This window comes from Rhodnius prolixus, unplaced genomic scaffold (assembly GCF_049639745.1).
Source record: "Rhodnius prolixus isolate KJV_2025 unplaced genomic scaffold, Rpr scaffold_19, whole genome shotgun sequence".
In the NCBI taxonomy this organism is placed as follows: Eukaryota; Metazoa; Arthropoda; class Insecta; order Hemiptera; family Reduviidae; genus Rhodnius; species Rhodnius prolixus.
The window spans coordinates 973,215-999,036 of NW_027411584.1; the positions used below are offsets into that span (position 1 = coordinate 973,215).

Below are 25,822 nucleotides of genomic sequence, written 5' to 3' on the forward strand. Positions count from 1 at the left end.
CGGGAGATTTTTATGTGAAGGTAATAAAAGTTGAAGGTAAGGGGAGAAATTACCACTTCTTACAGCCAAGAAGGAGAGGAAGAAGTAGAGGAAGAAGAAGAATAGAGGATGGATGTAATAGTTATATGGCCGATGTTTGGACAATTTTCATGTAAGAGGTTATGTGTTTCACAACATACTGGAAAGCACCTTACCCTTCTCAAAAAAGGTTACCACCTTTAGTAGCCCTTTAATACTTCAAGTATTGTGACCTAATAAAAATAAAAAAAAGAAGCATCTAATACTTCTTTGGAAAACAAGCTTTTATTGAAGTGAATTAAGGTTTGAAGACATCATAACCTGGCTGTGTGAAGTCTGGAGAAGTTATTACGTGCTGCAAACTTTGATGGGAAGCAAAATTGCAATAAGCAAGTTTTACGGTTGCACTAGTCCACCACCCGTTGCATTATGAGGTGCAGGCCCTTATCCCAAAAGGGAGGTTTTTGCAACAAAATAAAAGATCTTTGAAAAGGGGAACTCTTGTAATGGTAGTAACAATTTTATGATCAAAGAACAATCCCTCCGGTTAGCCAATAAACCTCTGGGGAAAGCAGAAGTACCACAACAGCTTTGCACTTTTCTCTTGGGAAAAAAAAATTCAATCTGAATGCGGCTGGTTCATGTTGTAGAGGATACGAAGCGCCTAGCCATCACATCTGGAAGTAGCGGTAACAATTTTTGAACTCTGCCGTTGGATAGAGGATAGCTTGTGGTAGGACTTGACAAAGATTGGAAATTAGGATCTGTTTGGCGCATACAAGGCTGGACTTTGAGCACATCGGCCAGCTCAGTCTGTACGATCACCAGAACACTGTAGGTCCTCACAACCAAAATATTTTTTCGATTCTTATAAGTGGTAATGATGTCACTTTCCGGTTTCCCATTTTCGAAGGCACGCTTAGCCATATTTAATGGATTCTCCAATGAAATAAAGAATAACAGTTTTAATCACTTTTCGACGCGACATGTTAAAACAAGTTCAATTTCACTCAAAATGATTTACAGAAAATAAATGATTTTACTGCCCAACGAGACACCGTTCGGTACTAAGTTCAATTTACCGTATTTGCCATTCTATGTCTTTCCAAATACTTGCTTAGCGACCCTTGTGTTATCTTCGAATTGGAGTTCCGGGTTTGGTTCATCGGGGTTCCTCGTAAAAACCTTCATCAAGCTTCCCCTTCACATTACAAAAAAAAAAAAAAATCACCCTTGTTTTGTCTTTTAAGATTTAATTATCCATGAAATCCCTCGTCTATATAGCCAAAGCGTAATGGGAGACCATTTTCTATCTAGGGAGGAGATAGAGTACTTCGTCATTTCCGGTATTAAAAGGGAGGAAATAATAGTTGATAGAGAGGGAATAAGCAGGGTATTTTCAGAGAAGGGATATTTGCCCATTTAGATTTGGTAAAAGATGGTGTGAGGGGAAATGCTACCAACATGGTTTTTCAAGGACTGGAGGCCTTGATAAAGAGGGGTTGAGCACAAGTTTTAGGAGGGGAGGCGAAAATTGAAACAAACATCCCCTCCTTCCGTGGGGGGGTAGTTTATCAAGGACGAAACAGAAGCTGTCCGCTTGTAAACACCAAAACGAGTCCCAAAAACCATCTTCTCGCCGGGGAACTACCGCTTTTTGTTTGTTTTGAATGGGGTGGGAGAGAGAGGGAGAATGAATGCTGCTGTTAGCCGCACTTCTACAACCATCTCCTTCTACATCCTTCTCCTATCTCTCTTCTTATCTTCATCCCAATATTGGGGATGAATAAAATGGGATTTATAGAAGGCGATATAGGGGGGCGGGGCAGACGCGCTCTCGACGGCTGCGTGTGTATGATTGTGACGTGTGTATAACGCCCCTAATGATAGGCATTAAACTGTGTGCTCGTGCCCCTTCCATCGTCTCTCTCTTATCTCGCAGGGTCGTATTCCCTGTATCCAACAACCCATCATCGAACAAACCATCCACCAACCTATTACTCTGCCGTCCCCTACCCCTTCGCTTTGCTACTTAAATCTCTCTCCAACCACACTCACACACCCTTCATGCTACCTTCATGTCTGCCATCCACGCAATAATCATCCACTTCGTCCGCACCACCGCGTTATTCTCACATCGTTTGCGACAACTAAGTGCCACTTTATATGGTATACAACTCCACCCTCAAAATGTTCTATCCAAGGATAATTTATTTAACATATACTTTGTTTTTATGACGTATACCTCATTCTCTCCTCTCTTTTTTTTAAAGCTTTCTTCCCCCTCACTCCCTAAAAGCAGAGTTGAGGTATTTATCGAAAATATATCCTAAATTCTAAATCTTGATGCGAGGGTGGCTTGAAAAGTTCTCGAAATCTCCGCTAGATGTCTGTGCTAGAGCAACGAGGTTCCCGCGCAATAATCACACATCCTTTGTGAGTGAATACGTGGCGCGTCAGTGCTCTTGCTGCAGGAGAGTGGTAGTGACGACGCGTAGTGATTTGTGACAATGGAAAAAACTGAGATTCGAGCAGTGATTAAGTACTTTTTAAAGAAAGGTATGCAAGCAAAGGAAATTCATGCCGACTTTCAGAACACACTGGAAGACTCTGATCCTTCATATTCAACTGTTGCCAAGTGAACCAGCGAGTTTAAATTTGGTTGGGAGAGCTTATCGCAAAAGTACAACGGGTTACATCAGTGGCAGTGTGCTGTTCTTAGGATACTCCAGTCGGTCTGTATCCGGTTTTACATTCTTTTCAAATGAGTTTACCATCAATGAGGTTTTCCTAGCCAAAATTTATTCACAACGCTCAACTAGGCATTTACCCCTATTACGAACTGCAAGGCTGTACCCATTATGGAGACGTATAATACAGAAGAAACACATCGGCTACAACCTACCACCCCCTCCTAAACACTTCGCTACAGCTCCTAAGAGTGATTAACTTCTGTACTAAAGAAGACTGAAGATTTCAGGGATTTTAATGAGTCATATTGTTCAAATAAACAGATCTTAACGCAATGGTTGACCCACCCGCTCTAAGCGACCTACACCATCCAATGAAACTACTAATGAAAGACATGCTGGTACTTTAAAAAAACTTAGAAGCAGAATCGGAGTAGTAACTGAAAGGAAGTAAGACAGTCGGCGCGGTAAGAACCGTACTGCAGACATTTCTCTCAGTTTGATGGATAACCTGAGATTATTAGTTTGTTACCTTCCCGACACTGCCACCATGATACACCAGATTGCGTGCGTGTCTTTCTTCTTCTTCTTTTATTCATTTCTACAACCTTTTCCTTCCTTCCTTCTCAATGTGTAGCACGTGCGTGTAAAAAATCTAGAAGCCCTTGGTATTACGGTCGTTTTCTCCTACTGCAACCCCTCCTTCCCTGCTGCAATGCTGGTAATAACAAATCTGCTTTTTTCCCCAACACACAACTGGGAGAATATTAGTGTTTGTGGATAATAAAGGGTGGCAGCACTGACTTTTAGAGACTTTATCTTACTCTTACGCTACTTATTATTATTATTCTCTTTACTTCTTTCAAGTAAAGCCTGAAGAAACTCCTACTTTCAACACCAAGCTTCTTCTTTTTTCTCTTCATTAGGTACCCTTCTTTTACCTTTTGTTTCTTAACTTTTGAGAATGACTTCATAAACTTCTAGAATAGATTAGATTCTAACAGGGCGGCTCTTAAGGCCTACGCCACTGCGACCCCTTTGGATCTATTGTGGCTCCCCAACTTTAGAGCTCGCCCTCCAGACCTGTCCTATTGATCAGATTCTTAATTCTAGAGAGCGACTCCTGGCTCAAGCTCACAGGCCTTGGTTTTTCCTCCCCGAGAAGTAACATCCTTAGAGTACGTACACAACGGAACTGTGAGCATAGATGATAACTGACAGAGTAAAATATAATCGCTGATTAGTGTGCACAACGGAGCTGTGATACATGCAACATGACGAGTAGAGAAGAAGAGTTTTTATGTTCAGCAGCCACGAAATGGTATATTTATTTATTATTTATTATTTATTTATTGAAAATATTTACAATTCATTTATGAAAGAAAAAAGAACTCTACATAAAAATATTTGTACTGACATAGCAACGGCTGTCTGTCAGGAGTGCTGTTAATACAACAAATAAGAAAAGAAAAAGAAAAAGAAAGTCTACCTAAGAAAATAAAACTTTACATTAACACAAAGAAGGAAAACTGTGAATAAATTCTATATAAAAGGAAAAATAATTAACAAATACATTTTTTTGGTTTATTATACATTTTTTATTTTAGGTTGTATAATTAGAAATTGAAATTTCCAACTAAATATGACCGATAAAGGGTAGCTTCGTTTAGGTATCTGGTCAGAGCTGCCCAATCTGCACCATTCAACCATGCTATCATTTCGTCTCTCGTTAAGGTGAGGCCACCCAAACACTTTTTCCTTATTCCCGCAAGAACCCTACAGCGACCTAAGAAATGGTACACATCCTCGTCCTCACGAAGGTTACACATAGAACAGGAGTAGTCTTTTCCCTGGATGAAAGGTTTATAATTTAAATTAATAAGTTCTCCTCTTATTTTGAATATATTACTAATATTGGAGACACACATACCCAAATTTATATAGTCTACATCCAGGGAAAGTTGCTTGTAAATATTATGAAATACCCCTTTCAAAGCTTTATCTCGGTAATCCGACCGATAACCAACGGTTAGATTACTTTTCAGGGTATTCAGCTCCTTCCTCCATTGCTCTATGGACACGAAAACTTGCCCGAATTCACAATTTCTTTGCTTAGACCAATTGATCCAATCATTAAACCACAAAATTTTCTTTTGGATTACTTCCTGAGCTATCAATTTGGTAAGTCGGAAATCTTCAAAATTTAAGGTCTTTAACACGTAGTTAAAATGAAGAGAGAAAGTGAAGACGTGGATAGGCAAAAATTTGGTCTCTAGGTAGATAATATAGTTAGGAGTATTTTTTGGAAGTCTTAATAACTTTTTGATGAATGTCCTCTGCACTTTTTCAATGGTTTCCACATGCTGATACCCCCAGGCCTGGCAACCATAAGTGAGGACAGATCGTGACACAGATCTGAAAATATCGAACTTGGCCGAAAGAGGGATGCTATCATTTGAAAATAGATTTGACCAGACAGTGTTAAGACCCAACAAGGCATGGCGAGCACAGTCCAAAAAATGCGAAGCGAGAGACAGTGAAGGGGCCAGCATAATCCCTAGATATTTATAACGATTGACTACTTTAACCAGCTGGCCATCAAACCTCCAGGACTCATTTTTACTAAGTCTCCCTCCACTCTTCCTAAACACCATGATGTTTGACTTAGAAAGGTTTACGGTCAAGTTCCACCTTTTAACATAATTTTCAAGTTCATTCATCATAATTTGCAGAGCCATCGGGCTATCTGCCAATAATACTATGTCGTCTGCGAATAATAACAGCTTTATTCTATAACCCTTAATCCATATTCCTCCATGTAGGCTTTCCTTAAGGTCATTTATAAATAGAATAAATAAGAGTGGGCTGAGATTGCAACCCTGCTGAACCCCAGAAAACGTTTCAAATGGCGCAGACCGTCCCTGTTTACTCCAAACCGATAATTTGGTGTTTGTGTAGAGGCCGGATATCGCATAAATAAATTTTGTAGAAACGCCTAACTGCGCGAGTTTAAACATTAATGCACTTCTATCGACGGAATCAAAAGCGGATTTAAAGTCAACAAAAAAGCAGTAGATTTTCTTTACCCCTTCATGCCACTTCAATTCAATTAAATTTATAAGGATGAAAATATTATCTACTGTGGAGTAACCTTCTCTAAACCCGGCCTGCTCCTCACAAATCAAACGCTTCTGACCCACCCAGGACTTCAACCTCTCTGCGAGCAAACTGGTGTATATTTTCTTAATTGTGTCCTGCAAAACTATCCCTCTGTAGTTCACCACCAAATTGACATCACCCTTTTTGTGTAAGGGGAGTACGATGGCCTCGTTCATACTATCAGGAACCAAACCCATTTCAAAACACTTGTTAATGAAATTTAGCAGCATGAGTGAAAACCTTTGTGGAGCAAATTGGTAGAATTCATAAGAAATGCCATCTAACCCCGGCGCTTTTCCAGTCTTAAACCTTTTTAGCACACCCTCTAGTTCACCAATGCTGAAAGGGGAATCAAGCGACTCATCTAATACCCACGGTAGAGCATACTGCGTAGAAAGAGCAACATGTGGGGGGTTATAGAGCTGACAAAAATGATCTACCCAATCTTCCATTTGTATATTTACCCCACATTTATAGTGCCGCTTCTTGAATTTATTAATCTCCGTCCAAAACTCACTCGAACTCCTGGCACGTTTAATTGAGTCAGCAGCCTCGAGGAAGTAGTTTTCACGTTTTCGATTACAAAGCTTTCTGTATTTATTTTTTTCTATAAGATACTGTTCCCTCACTAAAATAGCGCCTGATTTTCTAAATAAACTCAGTAACTTGAAAATTCTGTCCCTTTTTTTTAAACACTCTCTATCAAACCAGGGTTGAATAGGTTTAAACGATTTTCCGTGAGGTTGCATAAACTTCGCACTACTTCTAACAATTTCCTTCATCGAATCCAGGTCTACCAGCATTGTATTTTCATAACTGTCCATTATCTCTTCTATTTTATTTCTATATCTCAGAGATTCAGAATTTTTCCAAACTAACTTCGGCCTAATCGACAGAAAATCCAGAAATGGTATATTTTAAAGAAAAAAACGCTTTAGAAAATATCAAGTACATCCCATAAATAAAAAACGAAGTACTTTGGGTGAATTTCACCATTTATATGTGGAACTTAGAAATTACCCGGATCGTTTTTTTGAATATGTGAGATGGGTCCACCCACATTCGACTAAATTTTAGAAAAAATAAGGTCAAAATTAAGAAAACGTAGGAAAAATTGTCATGGAAATCTTATAACCATAGAAGAAAAACTAGTGATAACTCTGAGGTAAGGTTATATTGAGGAAAAACAAATAAATACACATAAAAATAAATGTAAGCACGATTTAAAAAACAAAATATTGTTTAAAAGTAAATAATAAAATAATAACAAGAAATAATGAGTAAAGACAGCACTAATTAATTTTTCTACGTCCATTTTGAAGCTCCGATACTGGAGTTCAGCTAGCAGAAAAATGAAATATTTAATTCTATCATCTATGCTCGTTTATAGCAGCGCGTATGAGTCACTAGTCGCAGCTTCGTTGTGCACGCTCACATTCGAATGTATTATGTTTTTCTTTAAGCGCTGATGCATCACTCCTATCATCTCTGCTATCATCTATGCTCACAGCTCTGTTGTGAACGTACCCTTAGCCAGACAAGCCCCTCACACTGACACAACACGTACAGTGCCATTTTCTCCTCCTCCTCTTCCTGATAGAACCTACAGAGGCTATCATCTGCCAGGTCCATACGATGCATGTGTTTTCTGGGACCTGCAGTGGCCAATTGAATAGGCCTTACAATCATCCTTATAGCCTCACACGGTCTTCACGGATTAATTCTGCAGTCAGCCTCGGCGAATAGCCCGTTATGAACTCCTTCGCCTGTCTCTGCCCTGTGGTGGCAAGTCACCACGATTGAGACCTAGTCTGCACCCATAGTTTAATGGCCGCAGTCTTAAGACACTTGGACACCCCAAAATAGGGCTCTGGGCTGCTTCTAACTTTACCCAAATTTTCTAAAATAGTATTCGAGAAATTTCTACCAAATTTCTACCAGTTATAAAGGGACTTCTTTTGGGGTTTACTAGGAGAAAGCTCTCATATTTACATAAATTTTCCCACCAGTCTTCTATCTAGTCTTCAAGTGGCCAGAGCATTCACAAACTCCTCCAACACATGGAATCAAGCGAGCCACCTCATGTGAGGGCGGCATCCTCTACAGAAGTTTTCTTGGCCGACTAACCAAATAAAAAAAAAAAAAGCCAGATTACGTCAGATGGAAAAAAGAAGTTTTCTAAAATAGAACCGTCTTTTCGGAGGGTTAATTTTTGTCACGACTTTTCCAACATATTATAAAATTTCAAATAATTTAACTGTCTTAACTATTTTAGGTTCCTCTCTCTCTCTCAGGCCCAATATTAAGACAATTACTTACTTGAATCATCAGCCTGGGGGAAAATACAATTGAAAGGGGGGAGTTCTTGGTTCTAGGACGATAAAAGGGCGAGTATGGGGGCCGGACAAGCTTTGACGCCGCTAGGGACAAACGAAGCGGGACTCCACACTCACTTACTAATCTAAAATCCCACCCATTCCTCCTCTCTCGCAAACATCCAATACAGGACAAGATGCAAAAGGGTGAAGGAGGAAGTTTGCCAAGGGGGTGTGATTCAATCATAACTTTGCTTCTGGTTAATTTCCCGTACAGAGGGACCCAACCAAGCAAACTGAATTAATTCCCCGGAAGGTAATACGGGAAAAGGAAAGTGGAAAGAGGATGGGGAAGAGAGTTCCAGACTGGTGGAGGAGGGATTTAGGGGACAAGATATTTACAAGGAGAGGGGATGCTGTGAACAGATATATGCACACACACACACACACTTGGGGGAACAACGTCAGCCTTCTCCTCGGGGAAAATAATTTGTTAAGAGCGCTGACAGAGCGGGGAGGAAAAGAAGATCCCATTAAAATGGCGGGGGAGGAAGTGAAACATATAATCGTTTTGACATTGATGAAGCAGGCAGTGAGTTGTAATAAATTTGTATATTTCATATTGAAGGGGAGCGAGGATGAATTCATACTGTAAATCCGGAAGTACTATAACTAGGGTCCATTTCCCTCACTTCTGGCAAGGAAATCATTGCGATCGTTTAGATTTTTCAATGTTGAGCTTACACCGAGAATTGAGATTCTCTGAGCTCAAAAAAGGGAAAAAAAGAAGGAAGCTCAAACTCAAAATCCCTGGCGGCAGCAATTTTCCAAGGATTTTTTTTTTAGTCTTAAAACTTTCCCGGAAATAGTACCAACGATTTTCTCCAACTGCGTTAACATTCCGATGTTGCGCCGAAGAAGACTTAAAAACTCTTTTTTAAAAAAATTTATCTAAGGATATTTCGATTTCGGGCACTTCTGGGAATGCGGAATGCGCTTGGACAATAGATTGGACCTGGTACGAGTTTAACTTAAGGATAGAACTAGTATTTTATAGTGCCGAATGCTGTAAAGGAAATCAATCCTTCAAATCGTGGATCCGGTAAAGTGAATTTGAGAGCTGGCAGTAGTGATATACCAATGAATGGCCACCATGTGGGGATTGAGGGGAATGAAATAGCTGATCAGTTGGCCAGGAATGGAGCTAGTACTCCCTTCATTGGCCCAGAACCAGTCCTGGGGATCACTAGGGGTGCAGTTCGTGAGGCTTTCAGAGACTGGGATCTGGAGAGAACATGAAAAGTACTGGGTGATGCTTCTTGGGGTCAAACACAGCAAGAAGGTTATGCCCTTGTTGTGCAAACAAAGAACCAATGTGACTCTAGGTTAGGACAGTAATCAAATCACTCTGGTTACAGGCCTATTCACAGTACACGGCAGGTTCAGAAAGCACCTGCACAATGTAGGGCTTATTAGCTCGGAACCACTGTGCAGATTGTGGTCTGGAAGAGGAAGAAACGGCCTCTCTCACCTGTCATTCGATTGCTTTACAATCGAGAGACTGCGCTACGAAATCTTTGGCACTTTGAGATCAGAGGAGTTTGTAGGACAGAAGGAACTGGCAGGGTAAGCCCTCAATCTTCTTAGAAGGGGAGGTTTCATCTACTAGACTTTAGGGAAGGCACACTAAGCCTCTTTGGTGGCTGCAGTGCCGTGGGGCATGGGTCCCGTCCCGCCGTGTAAATCTAATGAATGGCCACAGAGACATGCGGAAGTGTTTGGCTCTTTTGCCAAAGTTATCGGCGGATTTACTTGGCTAGGAACCGAGAAAGTACTGAGGGATGTAAAGAAATCAATCCTTCAAATCGTGGATCCGTAAAGTGAATTTTAGAGCTGGCAATAGTGCTATACCAATGAATGACGCATGAAGAGACATGCGGAAGAGTTTGGCTCTTTTGCCAAAGTTATCAGAGGATTTACTTGGCTAGGAACCGAGAAAGTATTGAGGGATTTTGCAGACCGTGTACCAAAGACTCAGGAGATAGTTGATGTCTACAACTATTTGACTTTAGCAAACCAAAAGACGAATTCCTACCTCCTTAATCACATTCACTTTACATGCGTAAACCTGCAACAGACCCACATACGAGGGCCGTTTGAAAAGTCCGTGCAAAAATAAAAACTACTTAATTTTTTGGGGTAAACCTTTTTTATTTTTCAACACAGTCTCCTTTTAGGCTTATACACTTCGTCCAACGCTGCTCTAGTTTGTTGATCCCTTCCGAATAATAGGATTTGTCCAAGTCTGAAAAATAGCCATTCGTTTCTGCAATCACCTCCTCGTTTGAATAAAATCTTTTTCCCGCCAGCCATTTCTTCATATTGGGGAAGAAATAGTAGTCCGAGGTAGCCAAGTCTGGAGAATAGGGGGGATGTGAAACGAGTTGGAACCCTATTTCCATTAATTTTGCGACCACAACTGCTGAGGTGTGAGCTGGTGCGTTGTCGTGATGGAAAAAGACTTTTTTGCGGGCCAATCGTGGGCGTTTTTCTTGCAGCTCGGTTTTCAAACGGTCCAATAACGATGAATAATATGCACCTGTAATAGTTTTACCCTTTTCCAGATAGTCGATGAGGATTATTCCTTGCGAATCCCAAAAGACAGTCGCCATAATCTTTCCGGCCGAAGGAACGGTCTTCGCCTTTTTTGGCGCAGATTCCCCCTTGGTAACCCATTGTTTAGATTGTTCTTTGGTCTCAGGAGTGTAGTGATGTATCCATGTTTCATCCACAGTGACGAAACGACGCTTAAAGTCCTGCGGATTCTTCTGGAACACTTCACACGATTTCGATTTTGGTCAAGCGTGAGCAATCGCAGCACCCATCTTGCGGATAGCTTTGTCATGTCCAAATGTTGATGCAAAATATTATGTACCCGTTCATTCGAGATGCCCACAGCACTAGAAATCTCACGCTCCTTCACTCTTCTGTCATCCAACACCATATCATGGATTTTATCAATGATTTCTGGAGTAGTAACCTCAACAGGGCGTCCAGAATGTTCAGCGTCACTTGTGCCCATATGGCCACTCCGAAAATTTTGAAACCACTTATAAACTGTTCTAATCGTAGGTGCAGAGTCACCATAATGTTTATCAAGCTTCTCTTTAGTCTCCTGAGGCGTTTTGCCTTTCATAAAGTAGTGTTTAATCAACACACGAAATTCTTTTTCGTCCATTTTTTGAAAAATCACTCGACTTCCTCGATTCAAACGAATGCCAAACACAAAGAAATAGACCGATCTGGCTGAAACTTGGTGTGTGTTCTTCCAAGAGATGCTACTAACTAAACATAACCTCGATACACGCCAGTGGTGCTCTCTCTCTGACTTTGCACGGACTTTTCAAACGACCCTCGTACAAACCAAAACAATTCACACAAGACGAAACTACATGGGCCCATTAGGGTTTTCGATAGAGTAGATCTTTGTCGTATATAATTTTAGCGCAGAGCCGATTAAGGGCGTTTTATTTACTAACCAGTCAAAAATAAAATAAATAAAAATGACTAAAATACATATAATAAAAAAAAAACAGATGAAAAGTTAACAAAAATAAAAACCTAATAATGTAAGCAATAAGGTCAGTAAACTTGCAGTGCATGGGAATTAATAGTTCTTTTAAGGAGAATATTACAAGTTTTTCCACTACCATGAGAACTATTTTATTACAGAGCGTGTAAATAAGCAAAACCCTGCATTAAATTTAAATTATAGCCCATTAATTTTATAAAACATTAATTTCCCATTCATTAATTGAACATAAAACAATTTATAGGTAAGAAGCCAGGCGAAAAGAGAAGAAGTATTAGAATAAAAGCAAAGATCAAAAGAGTGACACGGTAATAATAATTAATTACTACAGACTACAGGGAGGTGTTTATAAAATAAATCTTTTCATTAAAAGAAAACAAAATAAAAGAATCAACAATAAAGAAAATTACTGGCAAGGAGACACGCTACTGAGGAGGACATGCCAACACTCTCTACCATGAATAATGGGAACTAGTCGGCAGCGCGCTCCTCCTACCCACTTTAGGTAACTGGCCATTCTCCACTAGAGAGTGCTCTAAATGAACACCCATTACACGCTAATGAACACCTTGGCCCAAGTAATACATGTATATGTTACACGACACGTAAACTGGTGATTTGCTACCTTCCACTTCTTCACCAGATTGCACAACCTCTATAATTATGGAGCTCCCATTAAAATATCATTTCAAATAATACCTCTTCTCCACTGAGACGTCGAGGTTTATTATAAAAAAAAAGAAAAAAGCTGGAGTAATACTCTTAACAAATTATTCGTAATACAATATTCTTAAGATTTTTTTGTTTTTCAAACTTTGAATTAGAATAAACGTTGGTTCGCCTCGTGTCATCTGGTACCACTGGGGTAGCCTCAATAGATCTGTTTGGTCCTAAGGCAAAATAACTGTGAAATCTAAACACTGAGGGAGAGAGAGACCTGCGAAGCTAAAATGTATTGTTGGTTTAGTGGGTTCGATTCCCAGGGTCTAGGCCTTGGATTTTATTTAATTAATGGTTAATATGAGAAATTTACAGTAAAGTATGTTAGGCAGTTATAGGCTAGACCCGCAATGCTAAGATGTATTGTTGGTTTAATAGGTTCGATTCCCGGTCTTTAGGCCTAGGATTTTATTTAATGGTTAATACGAGAAATTTATAGTAAAGTATGTTAGGCAGTTATAGGCTAGACCCGCAAAGCTAAAATGTATTGTTGTTTTAGTGGGTTCGAATCCCGGTCTTAGGCCTTGGATTTTATTTAATGGTTAATACGAGAAATTTATAGTAAAGTATGTTAGGGAGTTATAGGCTAGACCCGCAATGCTAAGATGTATTGTTGGTTTAATGGGTTCGATTCCCCGGTCTAGAGGCCTTGGATTTTATTTAATTAATGGTTAATATGAGAAATTTACAGTAAAGTAAGTTAGGCGGTTATAGGCTAGACCCGCAAAGCTAAGATGTATTGCTGGTTTAATAGGTTCGATTCCCGGTCTCTAGGTTTTGGATTTTATTTAATGGTTAATACGAGAAATTTATAGTAAAGTATGTTAGGCAGTTATAGGCTAGACCCGCAAAGCTAAAATGTATTGTTGTTTTAGTGGGTTCGAATCCCGGTCTTAGGCCTTGGATTTTATTTAATGGTTAATACGAGAAATTTATAGTAAAGTATGTTAGGGAGTTATAGGCTAGACCCGCAATGCTAAGATGTATTGTTGGTTTAATGGGTTCGATTCCCCGGTCTAGAGGCCTTGGATTTTATTTAATGGTTAATACGAGAAATTTATAGTAAAGTATTGTTAGGCGGTTATAGGCTAGACCCGCAAATCTAAGATGTAATGTTGGTTTAGTGTGTTCAATTCCCGGTCTTAGGCCTTGGATTTTATTTAATGGTTAATATGAGAAATGTTTGCTAGTCGCCTCCGTGCACGACACCTAATTGGTAGTTGGACGTTAAGCCCCGCCTGAAAAAATAGGCATTACTTTACTGAGGGAGAGAAGAGAGAGTGAGATCATTTTTTTGAGGTTCCACCGGATCTGACTCATGGGGACTCAAAATATCTATTTCCGTTGAGAAAGCCGTACAGAAAATTTTAAACTCTCGAAATATTTCCTATAACATTACTAAGAGATAACGGAATAAAGGATACAATACGAAGATTAGATTAAAGAGGAAATCAGCCAAAAATTAAAAGAGCAATAATACTGAAGGGTTGAGAAGGCGTAAAAAAAAAAAAATAATAATCGTGAAGAAAGAAAGCAGATGGCGAATGGTGGTGAAGAATGGCTTTGGCAAACAGCAGTCTGAATGGTATGGAGTAGCCTGAGGGGCGACAAGGGCGCCAGTCAGCTGGTTGTAGCCAAGATTACTGGCTCACTTCCACTTCCTGCCTTGAAGGGAGAGATGTAGCAGATCCTAGACCGGTACACAATCCACTTTATCCAAGGCAGTAGTTTGTCAGCACGCGCGTGTGTGTGTTTATAGAGGCACAAGGAAGACTCTCGACTCTGGTCAAAGAAGAGTGTAAAGGGGAGATCTGGTTGAGAGAGAGCGGTCGGTGGTAGTGAGAGGAGATAAATCAATACACACCTACTTATCTCTTCATGCTGGACCTAGACACCCCAAGCATCACTCGGTATCCTCTCTCATCTCGGCTACTCTACAACCCAAACTATCTCTCCAGGACCACCCCTCACATCATCTCGCCTCTCATTTACCACACACACACCTCCTCCTCCTCCTTCTACCGCAAGTCGCTCCATTAAACCGACAACACCTCCCATACTCAATATTTTCACCACCTCCTTATCCACTGGATCCACAGTTACCTCGTATTACATTCGCTACATGCCCACACTATCATATAACCTATTATTTACTTGCGACACTTTCTAACTTTATTTTACGATATAGAGCGTGTAATTATTTTTTACATTAATTTTTATATACACATATTTCATTAAAGGGGGTTGTTTCATCAACTTGGGATGCTGCAGCGTGAGTGATTTCTACTTGTCGCTAGTATATTAGATGTGTTTGGGATTAGAGATAGAATCCCCAAAATGTAAAGCATCTTTATCTGATCAATTTGGCCCAAAACTTTATTGCCGTTTTGCTTGATATCAGTATAAAATGAAATATAATATACGAACTTCTAGGGCGCCACGGTAGCCGAGCGGTTAGTGGCAAGACCCGCGAAGCTAAGATGTATTGTTGATTTAGTGGGTTCGATTCCCCGGTCTTAGGCCTTGGATTTTATTTAATGGTTAATATGAGAAATTTACAGTAAAGTATGTATGCTAGTCGCCTCCGTCCACGACACCTAATTGGTAGTTGGACGTTAAGCCCCGCCTGAAAAAATAGGCGATTATTTTTTACTTTTACTTTACAATATGAACTTCTAAGATTTTGCATTTAGGAACGTTACTGACAAAAAAAGAAAAAAAAGCATGCAGTCGAATTCGCAAAAACTCTACTGTGACGTAAAAGGAAGGAAGTTTTAAAAAAAAATGAAATCAAATATTTTAGATGAAAAGCCTAAAAACACAAAACATCAACTGCCTTTTTTTTTTCTTTTAATAATTTTGAAAACAAAATGGAAGCTTTTTAAAAAAAAAAAAAAAAAAAAATTATAATAATAAAAAAGACTGAAAATGCCTTTAGAGTGTTACGCTTTTTCTTTTTTTGGTGGAAAAAAATTTGCATTTTAATGTGAAAAAAGGAAATGAGAAAGTACCCCCAGAGTATGGTGAGAGTAGTAGGTAGGTAGACACAAAGAAGAAGATAAGTACGAACAAACAGACAAGCGGGAAGGAGTGTCTAAAAGAGAGGAAATTCATTCGAATGGGGGAGAGAGATAATGAGAGTAGTGGGGATTTGGCGCTTGAGAAGCAGAAAGAGGTTTTTTTTAAAAAAAAGAAAGCGTGTTTTACGGAGGCCGAATTTTATGCTTCTGCACAAGCGTAGATCATAAATATGCAACAGGAGCAAGAGAGAGGATGAGAGGAGCTGGTTAGGACTTTTTTTTCTCTACCTTGTCACGCTTTAGTGCTGCGAAGCGCGCTCTCTTTACCTCCAATGAAGAGTCTGGAGGGGCTTAACCTTTCTCTTTCTACTCCATCCCTTCTTTCTTTGCTCTTCCAAATTGGGAAGTTCACACAGAACGCAGAAGAGAGCAGCGTTTATAGAGTCAACAGAATAATGGTTTAAGAGAGCGCGTGGGAGAGAGAAGTGAGGGAGAGAGAGAGAGAGAGAGATTGAGAGGGTGCTTTGGATTATCTTTCACACTCATTAGGTACCTGAAAGCCGCCCGCCATCCCGGGGTGGGGGAGGCTGTATTATTCAAACTTCCCACAGCTCCAGGCCCTGAGAATCCCTTGGGAAACTGAACCATGCAACACCACGCTAGGCATCACCTAGCCTACCCCAATCCTGGTGGTAGGCAGTCGCTTCTTTTAAATATTGAACAGAGAAAGACTGTTTTTTTTTTTTTTGTTTTTATAATAAAATACCTTCTCTGCTTTGGCCCGTAATCACTTTTCTCTCCCTTATTTGCAAGGGGAGGAGCTTTTCACACATACACCAAGGCAACTTAGAAGATTGCAAGAGTATCATAACCAGATCCTGAAAGCTGAGCTTTTAAAAAGCGGAGTAAAGAGGAGTTATGCAAAAGAAGAAAAGAAAAGACTCTTTATACAAAAAAACTAAATGATCTTTTAAAATATTCACGCTCATTATAATTCAAATAATTCTCTTTAGAGAGTACCGTCTGAAGTGACAGGAAACGAGAGCTTCACATTTGGTTTCTTTTAACAAACATTGAAAAAAAAAAATCAGAAATAAAACAAACAAAATCTTTCTTTCAATTAAAAGTATATGCTATAAAAAAGATTTACTCTTTTAACTGCAAAAAAAAAAATATATTCTTTTGATTTAATGATCAGCTGTGTTTAGTAGGCGAACTCCTCTTCACAGCTGAATGAATAAGTTATCACAGCCAACTTCTATCATCAAAGCAGAGTTAATTTATTTACTCTTTTTTTAAATTTATTTTGAACGACAGCAATATACTCTTTATTTACTCTTTTTCTAATAAGCTAGAAAGAGTACGAGTATGTGTTTGCCAATGTGCGCAGTATTGGGGACTATTTCATCAGACTTAATAAATCGGTGTTGAAAACACTAACGCGATGTTCACTCATGTTAATTGTAAACAATATTTTTTTTAATAAGTACACAAAGTTGAAAAAAAAAAAAAAAATTGTAAATGTCATGTTCTATAAAATTTCTTTTTAATTTTTTAAGAATGGTTTGAGTAGCAAATATTTTGAACAGAGGCAGAGATCTTCTCCAGACAAAATTAGCATTTTGAAAATGACACGAGCAATTTTGAAATTCAAAGACTAAATTTTTTTTCTTCGAAAAAAAGTAACCAGCGATGTTGCTCACATAATAAATTATGGTCAATATTAATTATGCATAAAGGGATCATATAATTACGTCAATTAGGGAGAAGAAATAAAAAAAGAAGAAGGAGAAGAAGGTACTTAGTAAAGTTAAGGGAGTAAAGCTATATACATGTACTACAAGACTAACAAATTAACCCAGGAATGGAGTGACTTGAGCAATAGGGGCGCTAATGAAATTGGAATGCTCTGCCAGTAACTCTTTACTTAGGGGCCACCCACACACACACACACCCAGAACCAGTGAGGGAGGGAGACTTCCTATTATTGTTACTAAAGAGTAGAAGAAGATTTGCTGCTAGTGGGGATGAGAAGAGTCCCTTCTCCATTACTTCTTAGTTCTTCTAAGTGAATAATGTGATACCAAAAAGATAGGTACAAGAGAGAAGAGTGGAAGAAGCAAGTAGATCGCTCCACCAACCCAGATGAGGGTGGGAATTACTTAGACAGTAACTAGAACCAGTTAGGAAGGTGGGAGTTAGAAAGTAAATTAGAGCCGTTCCCAAGGAGACGCTTGCACTTTACTTTTCTAATCTATTTACATCTTGTGAAGAGCAGAGAGTAACCTTCTCACTAGTCAAAACTAAACATCTTATCTTCTACTTCATATACTACACTCAAGCTACTTGACAAGTTTATTTAAATAATATTATATAAGGGAATGCAGTCCACGGTCGTGTGTCTTTGCTTGCGCATTTCCACGCCAAAAGACTTCCGATTTTCTTGAGGGGAGGAATTGATCAATTACAAGAATAAGAATAAAACATACAAGGCTTACATCTGGCATGAGCAACATTCTTTCAGCTATAGGGACACTTGAATTTTTTTGAAATGTTGGCATTATTGGTGAATACGAAGCAGTCCTCTGCAACCCTCCTACCGCAAGGAAATTTTTTTTTTTATTAATTTTCTCTAGAATATGTTTTCAGGTTGAAAATAATTTTCCTTGAATGATTTCCTATACTAATTAACTTTTTTTTGTCAATCACTCAGCACTCCTTGCTTGCCACTGCTTGTTGAAGATAATTGTTAGCGATTCAAGTAGGGGTAACCCATTATTTTCCATCAATTGAAAATGAAAGGACTATATTGTATCTTGAGTGAGGAAACAATTTTTATTTTGTACCTTCATGAGTATGGATACTTCACTTGTTGTACCTAATACACTGTACTATCTTACGACTTACAAGGTAGGACTGTGACAATTTAGCGCTTAGGATAAAAAGTCCTATGCATCGCAAAGATATATGCAAGGGTCGAAAATGGCAATTATTAAAAAATAAAATATTAATCATAACAATGGATAGCTTAATAAAATACACTTACAGATATAGCATGTATTAAGCCATTCTTCTGATGTACTTGACCCTCCGCTGTAAACCAACGTTTTGAATCATCATAGGCAAGAGCTGAAGCTTTAGACTGTGCCAAATTGATTCCAAATTTAATCAGATAACAGATACGGGAGTACGTCTAGAAGACAAAAAAGTAAAAGAGATTCTAATTAATGAAAAGCAAAAAGAAAACCTAAATTGGTAAAATTTATATGTTATACGAGGGTCGTTTGAAAAGTCCGTGCAAAGTCCGAGAGATAGCACCACTGGCGCGTATCGAGGTTATGTTTAGTTAGTAGCATCTCTTGGAAGAACACACACCAAGTTTCAGCCAGATCGGTCTATTTCTTTGTGTTTGGCATTCGTTTGAATCGAGGAAGTCGAGTGATTTTCAAAAAATGGACGAAAAAGAATTTCGTGTGTTGATTAAACACTACTTTATGAAAGGCAAAACGCCTCAGGAGACTAAAGAGAAGCTTGATAAACATTATGGTGACTCTGCACCTTCGATTAGAACAGTTTATAAGTGGTTTCAAAATTTTCGGAGTGGCCATATGGCCAAAAGTGACGCTGAACGTTCTGGACGCCCTGTTGAGGTTACTACTCCAGAAATCATTGATAAAATCCATGATATGGTGATGGATGACAGAAGAGTGAAGGTGCGTGAGATTGCTAGTGCTGTGGGCATCTCGAATGAACGGGTACATAATATTTTGCATCAACATTTGGACATGACAAAGCTATCCACAAGATGGGTGCCGCGATTGCTCACGCTTGACCAAAAACGAAATCGTGTGAAGTGTTGCAAGGACGGTTTGCAGCTGTTCCAGAAGCGTCGTTTCGTCACTGTGGATGAAACATGGATACATCACTACACTCCTGAGACCAAAGAACAATCTAAACAATGGGTTACCAAGGGGGAATCTGCGCCAAAAAAGGCGAAGACCGTTCCTTCGGCCGGAAAGATTATGGCGACTGTCTTTTGGGATTCGCAAGGAATAATCCTCATCGACTATCTGGAAAAGGGTAAAACTATTACAGGTGTATATTATTCATCGTTATTGGACCGTTTGAAAACCGAGCTGCAAGAAAAACGCCCACGATTGGCCCACAAAAAAGTCCTTTTCCATCACGACAACGCACCAGCTCACACCTCAGCAGTTGTGGTCGCAAAATTAATGGAAATAGGGTTCCAACTCGTTTCACATCCCCCCTATTCTCCAGACTTGGCTCCCTCGGACTACTATTTCTTCCCCAATATGAAGAAATGGCTGGCGGGAAAGAGATTTTATTCAAACGAGGAGGTGATTGCAGAAACGAATGGCTATTTTTCAGACAAACTAGAGCAGCGTTGGACGAACTGTATAAGCCTAAAAGGAGACTATGTTGAAAAATAAAAAAGGTTTACCCCAAAAAATTAAGTTGTTTTTATTTTTGCACGGACTTTTCAAACGACCCTAGTACATATATATATTTTTCAAAAAAATAATACTGTTCTGCGAGGAATTCTTTGTACTGTATTGGTTCAATTCTTCCTATATAACAGTATTATCAATTAATGGTTGGTACAATTGGCTTTTACGCTGCCACCGAACCGAAAATACAGTTCCTCAATCCATTCTTTAGCAGATTTAGATTAGCATCGATAGATGTTATTCAAACAAGTGATTTCAAACAACAAATTTGAATTTTGGCTAAAATTATTGTATTATAAAATTATTATATTATTAAGGTAATATAGTATAACATCCTACCTCTTCATATGGTTTCAAAGTTTTGGTCCTAAGATAATCCCAATTCAATTTCGACTGAGTCAATTGCAAACTGCTCAAACCTCGTACAGCAACATCTTCTGGCAGCGGTGTAGTACAAAGAATATTTTCAGAAATGATTTCTGGAATAGAGAGAGAGAAAAAAAAGAAAAATTATTAAGAATTAATTTCAAGAAAAGCTGGATAACTGTGAAGACCTGAGAATATAATTCTTTTTAAAAGAATTTGTTGATACTCTCTTGTGGAAGTGAATTTTTAAGTATTTTGTCTTCCCTCTTTTAGGAACTGGTTTAAGGAAGTGAATTCTACAAAAATGTTATCGTTCTCATGGGTATCCCAGTCTAAAAAAAACAATCGGACATTTACAGTGACACACCAAACCCTCATGCAATATGTGTACGAGACTGCAGATTGTACTGTGTACGTAGATTGCATGTGCAATTAAGTATCTATAGACAAAGTTGTGCTCCAAAAAACATAATTCAACCCTCACCCCCACCCCGTAGGAGAAAAAAGACATCAATACTTCCAAGGAACTTGGCTATATATCAATATCTATGGTATCTTAAATTACATAAAAGTGATATTTAAAGAACTGCACTGATTAAGGGTTTTCAACCTCATCCATGACTGACGTTTAATAGAAATTTAAAGAGATCTGATCAGAAGATCGGTCGCTAGTCGCCTGTTGTTGTCTATAATCTTACATCAGGCCACTATTGTCGCTTGCAATGGGCACTCCCCTAATCTCTTCAACTATGATCAGCCGTTCACGCGATGCCTACTGGAGGCCATTACCTGCATACATCTATCTATGTTTTTTTACGAACAAGCTATAGGAAAAATCAAAGCTCTTAATGTCCCTGTGGGAAACCCAAAACTAACTATGCTGATAATACCCATCATCAATGCTGCTTTCAGTTTCAGTGTATTGGCGATCAACTTCTCACCCCCACACTTTCATCTCTTTAGCCCTTAGCTTATATCTTCAGTTAAACAGATAACTTGAAATAAAAATTATTACTAACCCCTTAAAAATAGATAAAATCTTTTACCTTCATCAAAATGATCCTTTAGCGAAGCAAGACTCGGCACAGCAGTTAGATGATTTAGAAAACCAACAAATCTTTCCACCAAAGTCACCGAGGTTGCTCCACAACACTTTAAGAATATTGGATTACTATCTATCCAATCGCAGCATATCTGTTTAAAAAAATTAATAAATAAAATAAAAACAAGGAAAACAAAAATAATTAATTAATTGGCCATTAAGCCAATTAAAGACTGATCTTAAATATTGCAAATAAATATTTCAATAGTTTTTCAATTCCTAAAGACTGCTTGCTAGCCATTTTTTTTGCACACATAAATACCTACTTAAAATTTGTTTATCAATAAACTTGATCGTATACCTTAATCGATTGAAAAATATATCCTTCGTGGGAGATTTTATGTATGTGCTGAAAAGCTTTATCATTGGCGATTATTGGATGATTCCATGGTTGTGATGGATCGCTACAATCTCTAGCTTTCGACAACATGTACACATCGTTTGTTCCATTAAACCCATTGACACAATGTTCTGTGGCAAGACCTAAAAAATGAGATGTAATAATAATTGAATTAGATATTTATTTAATCTGCAAAATGCCTTAATATTTTTGAGAATTATTAGCTAAGAACTGTTATTCATTGCATTACCATTTGTCAATGGTTCTTCATCGGATTCGTGGCACTGGTCAAAAATTAGATCTTCCTCACTTATATCAGAGTCCAAACTGTATACCGAGTCATTTTCGTCTGAAAGTAATAAATTTATGTTAATAACTTCGTAAATTTGGGCAAAAAATACTTAATGGAATGGTTAGTTAGAAATTATGTGAAAAGATACTCGATTATAGGGAAAGGGCCACCATTTAATTAAGCAACTTTTTAAGCTCAAATCAAGCTGAGCTCATGCAACCCCATAAGGGGAAATGGAGTAAGGACCACTATAATCCCTACGGGAATCGCTGCCTTTCATCATGAACTATACTTCAACTAAGTAGGCGTGAAATCGCCCATTGATATGAAAATAACAATAAAACTAGATGCTAGGTGCACTTAACAACTGATTGACTGACATCACCACAGTCACGAAATAAAAGAGGAGACTGGACATCAGGATCATAGCTATTTTCTGAAAAAGAATTTAATTAAAATAATATATATAATCATTCGTGTACAAACCTTCACTCAGATCAGAAGCATTTGAAAATGTTCCTCTCCTTTTACGTCGTCTACGTTGTTTAACATCTCTATCAGTTGACGGAGCGACTCTGGGCTTCAACGCCACTTCTAATCTGTTCACAGCGTATTGTACTAATTGTGACATTAACGACAGACAAATGGCCACGCCACCCATTGCATGGGATGAAGCTGTAATATTGAAATATAATTTACATTAAAGGAACGTAAACAAATTTTTACTAAAAATAAAAGTCTAGAGCGTATTATGTAAGACATTTATCTTACTTCACAGAAAAACTTTAACTGACAAAATGGCCATTTTCTCTTGATAATTCAACCCCTTAAAAACAAGAGGCAAACTGCGCCAGATCGAAGATTATTAATAAATGCCACTTGAAATTGGTGTTCCCGGCGAAGCGCAATAGGATTAGCTAGCGGGGAATCCGGAGCCAGTGGCCTACTAGTAACAAAGGGAAAAGAGAAAAGACATTACGGATATCCACCGGTCACACTTCTTAAAACCGCTTGCAATCCCGTTAAAAGACACAGCAGAGTTGAGGTGCTCTATGATTTTTTCCAAGAGTGCTCCAAAAACACTCGCATGATCTGTTAGGCAGTTCACTACACCAGTAACAAACAAGGCATTGCCAATTTCTGATTGTCATTTCTTAATTTCCAATTACTGATTTCTCTAGGGTTTTAGGGAGCACAGTAGCCTTTCTTGTTCTAAACTAAACTCAATGTCTTATTCCCCAGGTACTACCGGCAATTAGGGATAACCACTTCCTGATACCATCACATACTTCCCACAAAACCTCCCAGAGCGTAACTAGAGAAGACAAAAAGAATGAAAGTCATGCCGAAGTCTGTGCTATTTCTGTCCATTAAAAATGAAACTGCATTTTCGTTTAATAAAAATTACCTACTGCAAAAAAAACACGGTACTCTTTTCACTAAAAAACGTCACACCGAAAGCGTAAATATGTACTACGTGATATGAACATAGTCACAGAAGGGAAGTCTAGTATAAAATCTTAACTTAAGAAGTCCCGGACCCAGATTAGATAAGTTAAAAGCAAAAACCTGGATTCTGGAAAATTCGAGGAGAAATGTGAAGAATATTTTGTCATTTTTAACTCGCTGTAGAGGCTCTTCTCATAAAAATTGTTTACTTAAATACTGTGAGTGGGTAAAATACTTTTTTTAATAATAATAAATTAATTTTTGTACCTTTTAATTTAAGCTGCTGTACGCACATGATAATTATAATAATCATTTTGAAAAGCATATCATCATTTAGCACGGTGGGTTCAGCGCACGGATTTTTGTCAACCATTGTGATAATAGTCTTGTCCGTTTCTATTATGAATGTTCCTAAATAAGTAAACACTTCTCCTCCTAACTGTAATAAAATAAAAAAAATTTAAAATAAGTTAAGTCAGTTATTTGTGGAATTTTAAACTTTCTTAAAATTACTTCCATATACCTGATTCACTTGGGCATAATTTTTATCATAAAACATACAATAAGCCAAATGTATGAACGTAATAATTAATCTTTTAACAGATGGCATTGCTTCTTGATTATGAGCATTTCTTAGTTCTTCCAAACAATGGGCATTATTCTCCAGGAGATGTTGTAAATTACCTTCTGCTCCTTCAAATTTTTGTGCACAACATAAGCTAAAAAATTAAAATTCTGTTTTGAGCATTAAGTGCATTTACTGAAATCCTTAAAAACATTTTACAGTTCAAAAAAAACTGTAAATAAGAATAAATCTTTATTATAACATAAATATGTACAAAAAGATAAATACATGAAGGTTACAATGTACAAAACATTGTAACCTTCATAACACGCGCTAGTAGAACGGTTAAGATATATAGGATAAGAATGCAGGTCAAAAAACCCGTAAATTTAACTGAAACAACCATTTAAAATGAGTTTTCAAAAAAATAGAACCTATAGTTTTGTTTATTGTTCATCGTTAATCTGTAACTGCATATGTTCGTACTTGGGCGCTAGTCTAAAGCTTGGTAAAAAATGAAGAAAAAATTATTACTGAAATTGACATTAATCCTTCTTCCTGTTAAGATTTAGATTTGAACGGCGGGACGGGACCCATGCCCCACGTCACCGCAGCCACCAGAGGCTTATTGTGCCTTCCCTTAAGTCTAGTAGAAGAAACCTCCCCTTCTAAGAAGGTTGAGGGCTTTCCGTACCAGTTCCTTCTGCCCTATAATCTCCTTTGGTCTCAAGGTACCAAAGATATCGTAGTGCAGTCTCTCGATTGCAACGCAATCGAATAACAGGTGAGAGGCCGTTTCTTCCTCTTCCTGGCACAATCTGCACAACGGTTCCGCGCTAATAAGCCCTATCTTGTGCAGGTGCTTTCTGAACCTTCCGTGCCCTGTGAATAGGCCTATAATCAGAGTGATCTGATTTCTGCCCAAGCCCAGAGTCCTTTTGGTTCTTTGTTTGCACAACAAGGGCATAACCCTCTTGCTGTTTTTGACCCCAGGAAGCGTCACCCAGTACTTTTCATGTTCTCTCTAGATCCAATCTCTGAGAGCCTTACGAACTGCACCCCTAGTGATCCCCAGAACTGGTTCCGGGCCCTGTTAAAGTAATGCAAATTTTATCATGGTAGAATTTAAGTCTAACTGTAAGTTGGGTATCGTGAACGAAAGCTAATAGCAAACATTCTTTACAATAAATTTCTCATATTTATCATTAAATAAAATCCAAGGCCAAGAATTAAATCGTTCGTCTACCTTGGCGCCTATCTAAAGACATTATTAAATAGTTTTGTCAACGTCTGTTTTCAAACTGACATCCTTTCTAGTCTAGACACTGCTGCCAACGCAAAGCAATAGATCCGCAAAAAATAATTAGTTTGGTATTTGCTTGCATTCTTGTTCAATGTCAGCTCTCACGCTATCAACTATTGTTGGCTCCTAGCGAAGGACTTTTTTTAAGTATCTTCTCCCCCCCCCCAAAATTTAGTGATAAGAAGTTTCTGTTCTAGAAAAGTCCTCCTATCAAGTTTGTTTCACCTGTTTCACAAGATCTCATCAAGTGTCTGGTAGGTTCTAAACATTATGGGGATGCCAAATATTGCTGTGAAAATAAAACTTCTCATCTTCAAAGGTCTCTCTAATGCTTCAGGTTAAGGGATTTCAGCTGTGCTCACTGGTCAAACCCAATCGAAATATAAAATTGCAGCTTCCAGCTGATTTTTCGTAAGCTATAC

The 25,822-nt window shown here is 38.4% G+C and overlaps 1 protein-coding gene across 3 annotated transcripts in view; it reads right to left on the reverse strand.

The window, feature by feature from the left end:
• Smg5 (Smg5 nonsense mediated mRNA decay factor) overlaps positions 1–25,822 on the reverse strand; it is a 44,031-nt gene that overhangs the window by 12,134 nt on the left and 6,075 nt on the right. For all 3 annotated transcript variants that reach the window (XM_074116619.1, XM_074116621.1, XM_074116620.1), the window contains 8 exons: positions 24,056–24,251; positions 23,800–23,971; positions 22,570–22,758; positions 22,042–22,140; positions 21,753–21,934; positions 21,396–21,543; positions 20,323–20,462; positions 18,561–18,707 (listed from right to left, as the gene is read on the reverse strand). In XM_074116619.1, coding sequence (XP_073972720.1) covers positions 18,561–18,707; positions 20,323–20,462; positions 21,396–21,543; positions 21,753–21,934; positions 22,042–22,140; positions 22,570–22,758; positions 23,800–23,971; positions 24,056–24,251 — 1,273 coding nt within the window. The remainder of the gene's footprint in view (positions 1–18,560; positions 18,708–20,322; positions 20,463–21,395; positions 21,544–21,752; positions 21,935–22,041; positions 22,141–22,569; positions 22,759–23,799; positions 23,972–24,055; positions 24,252–25,822) is intronic.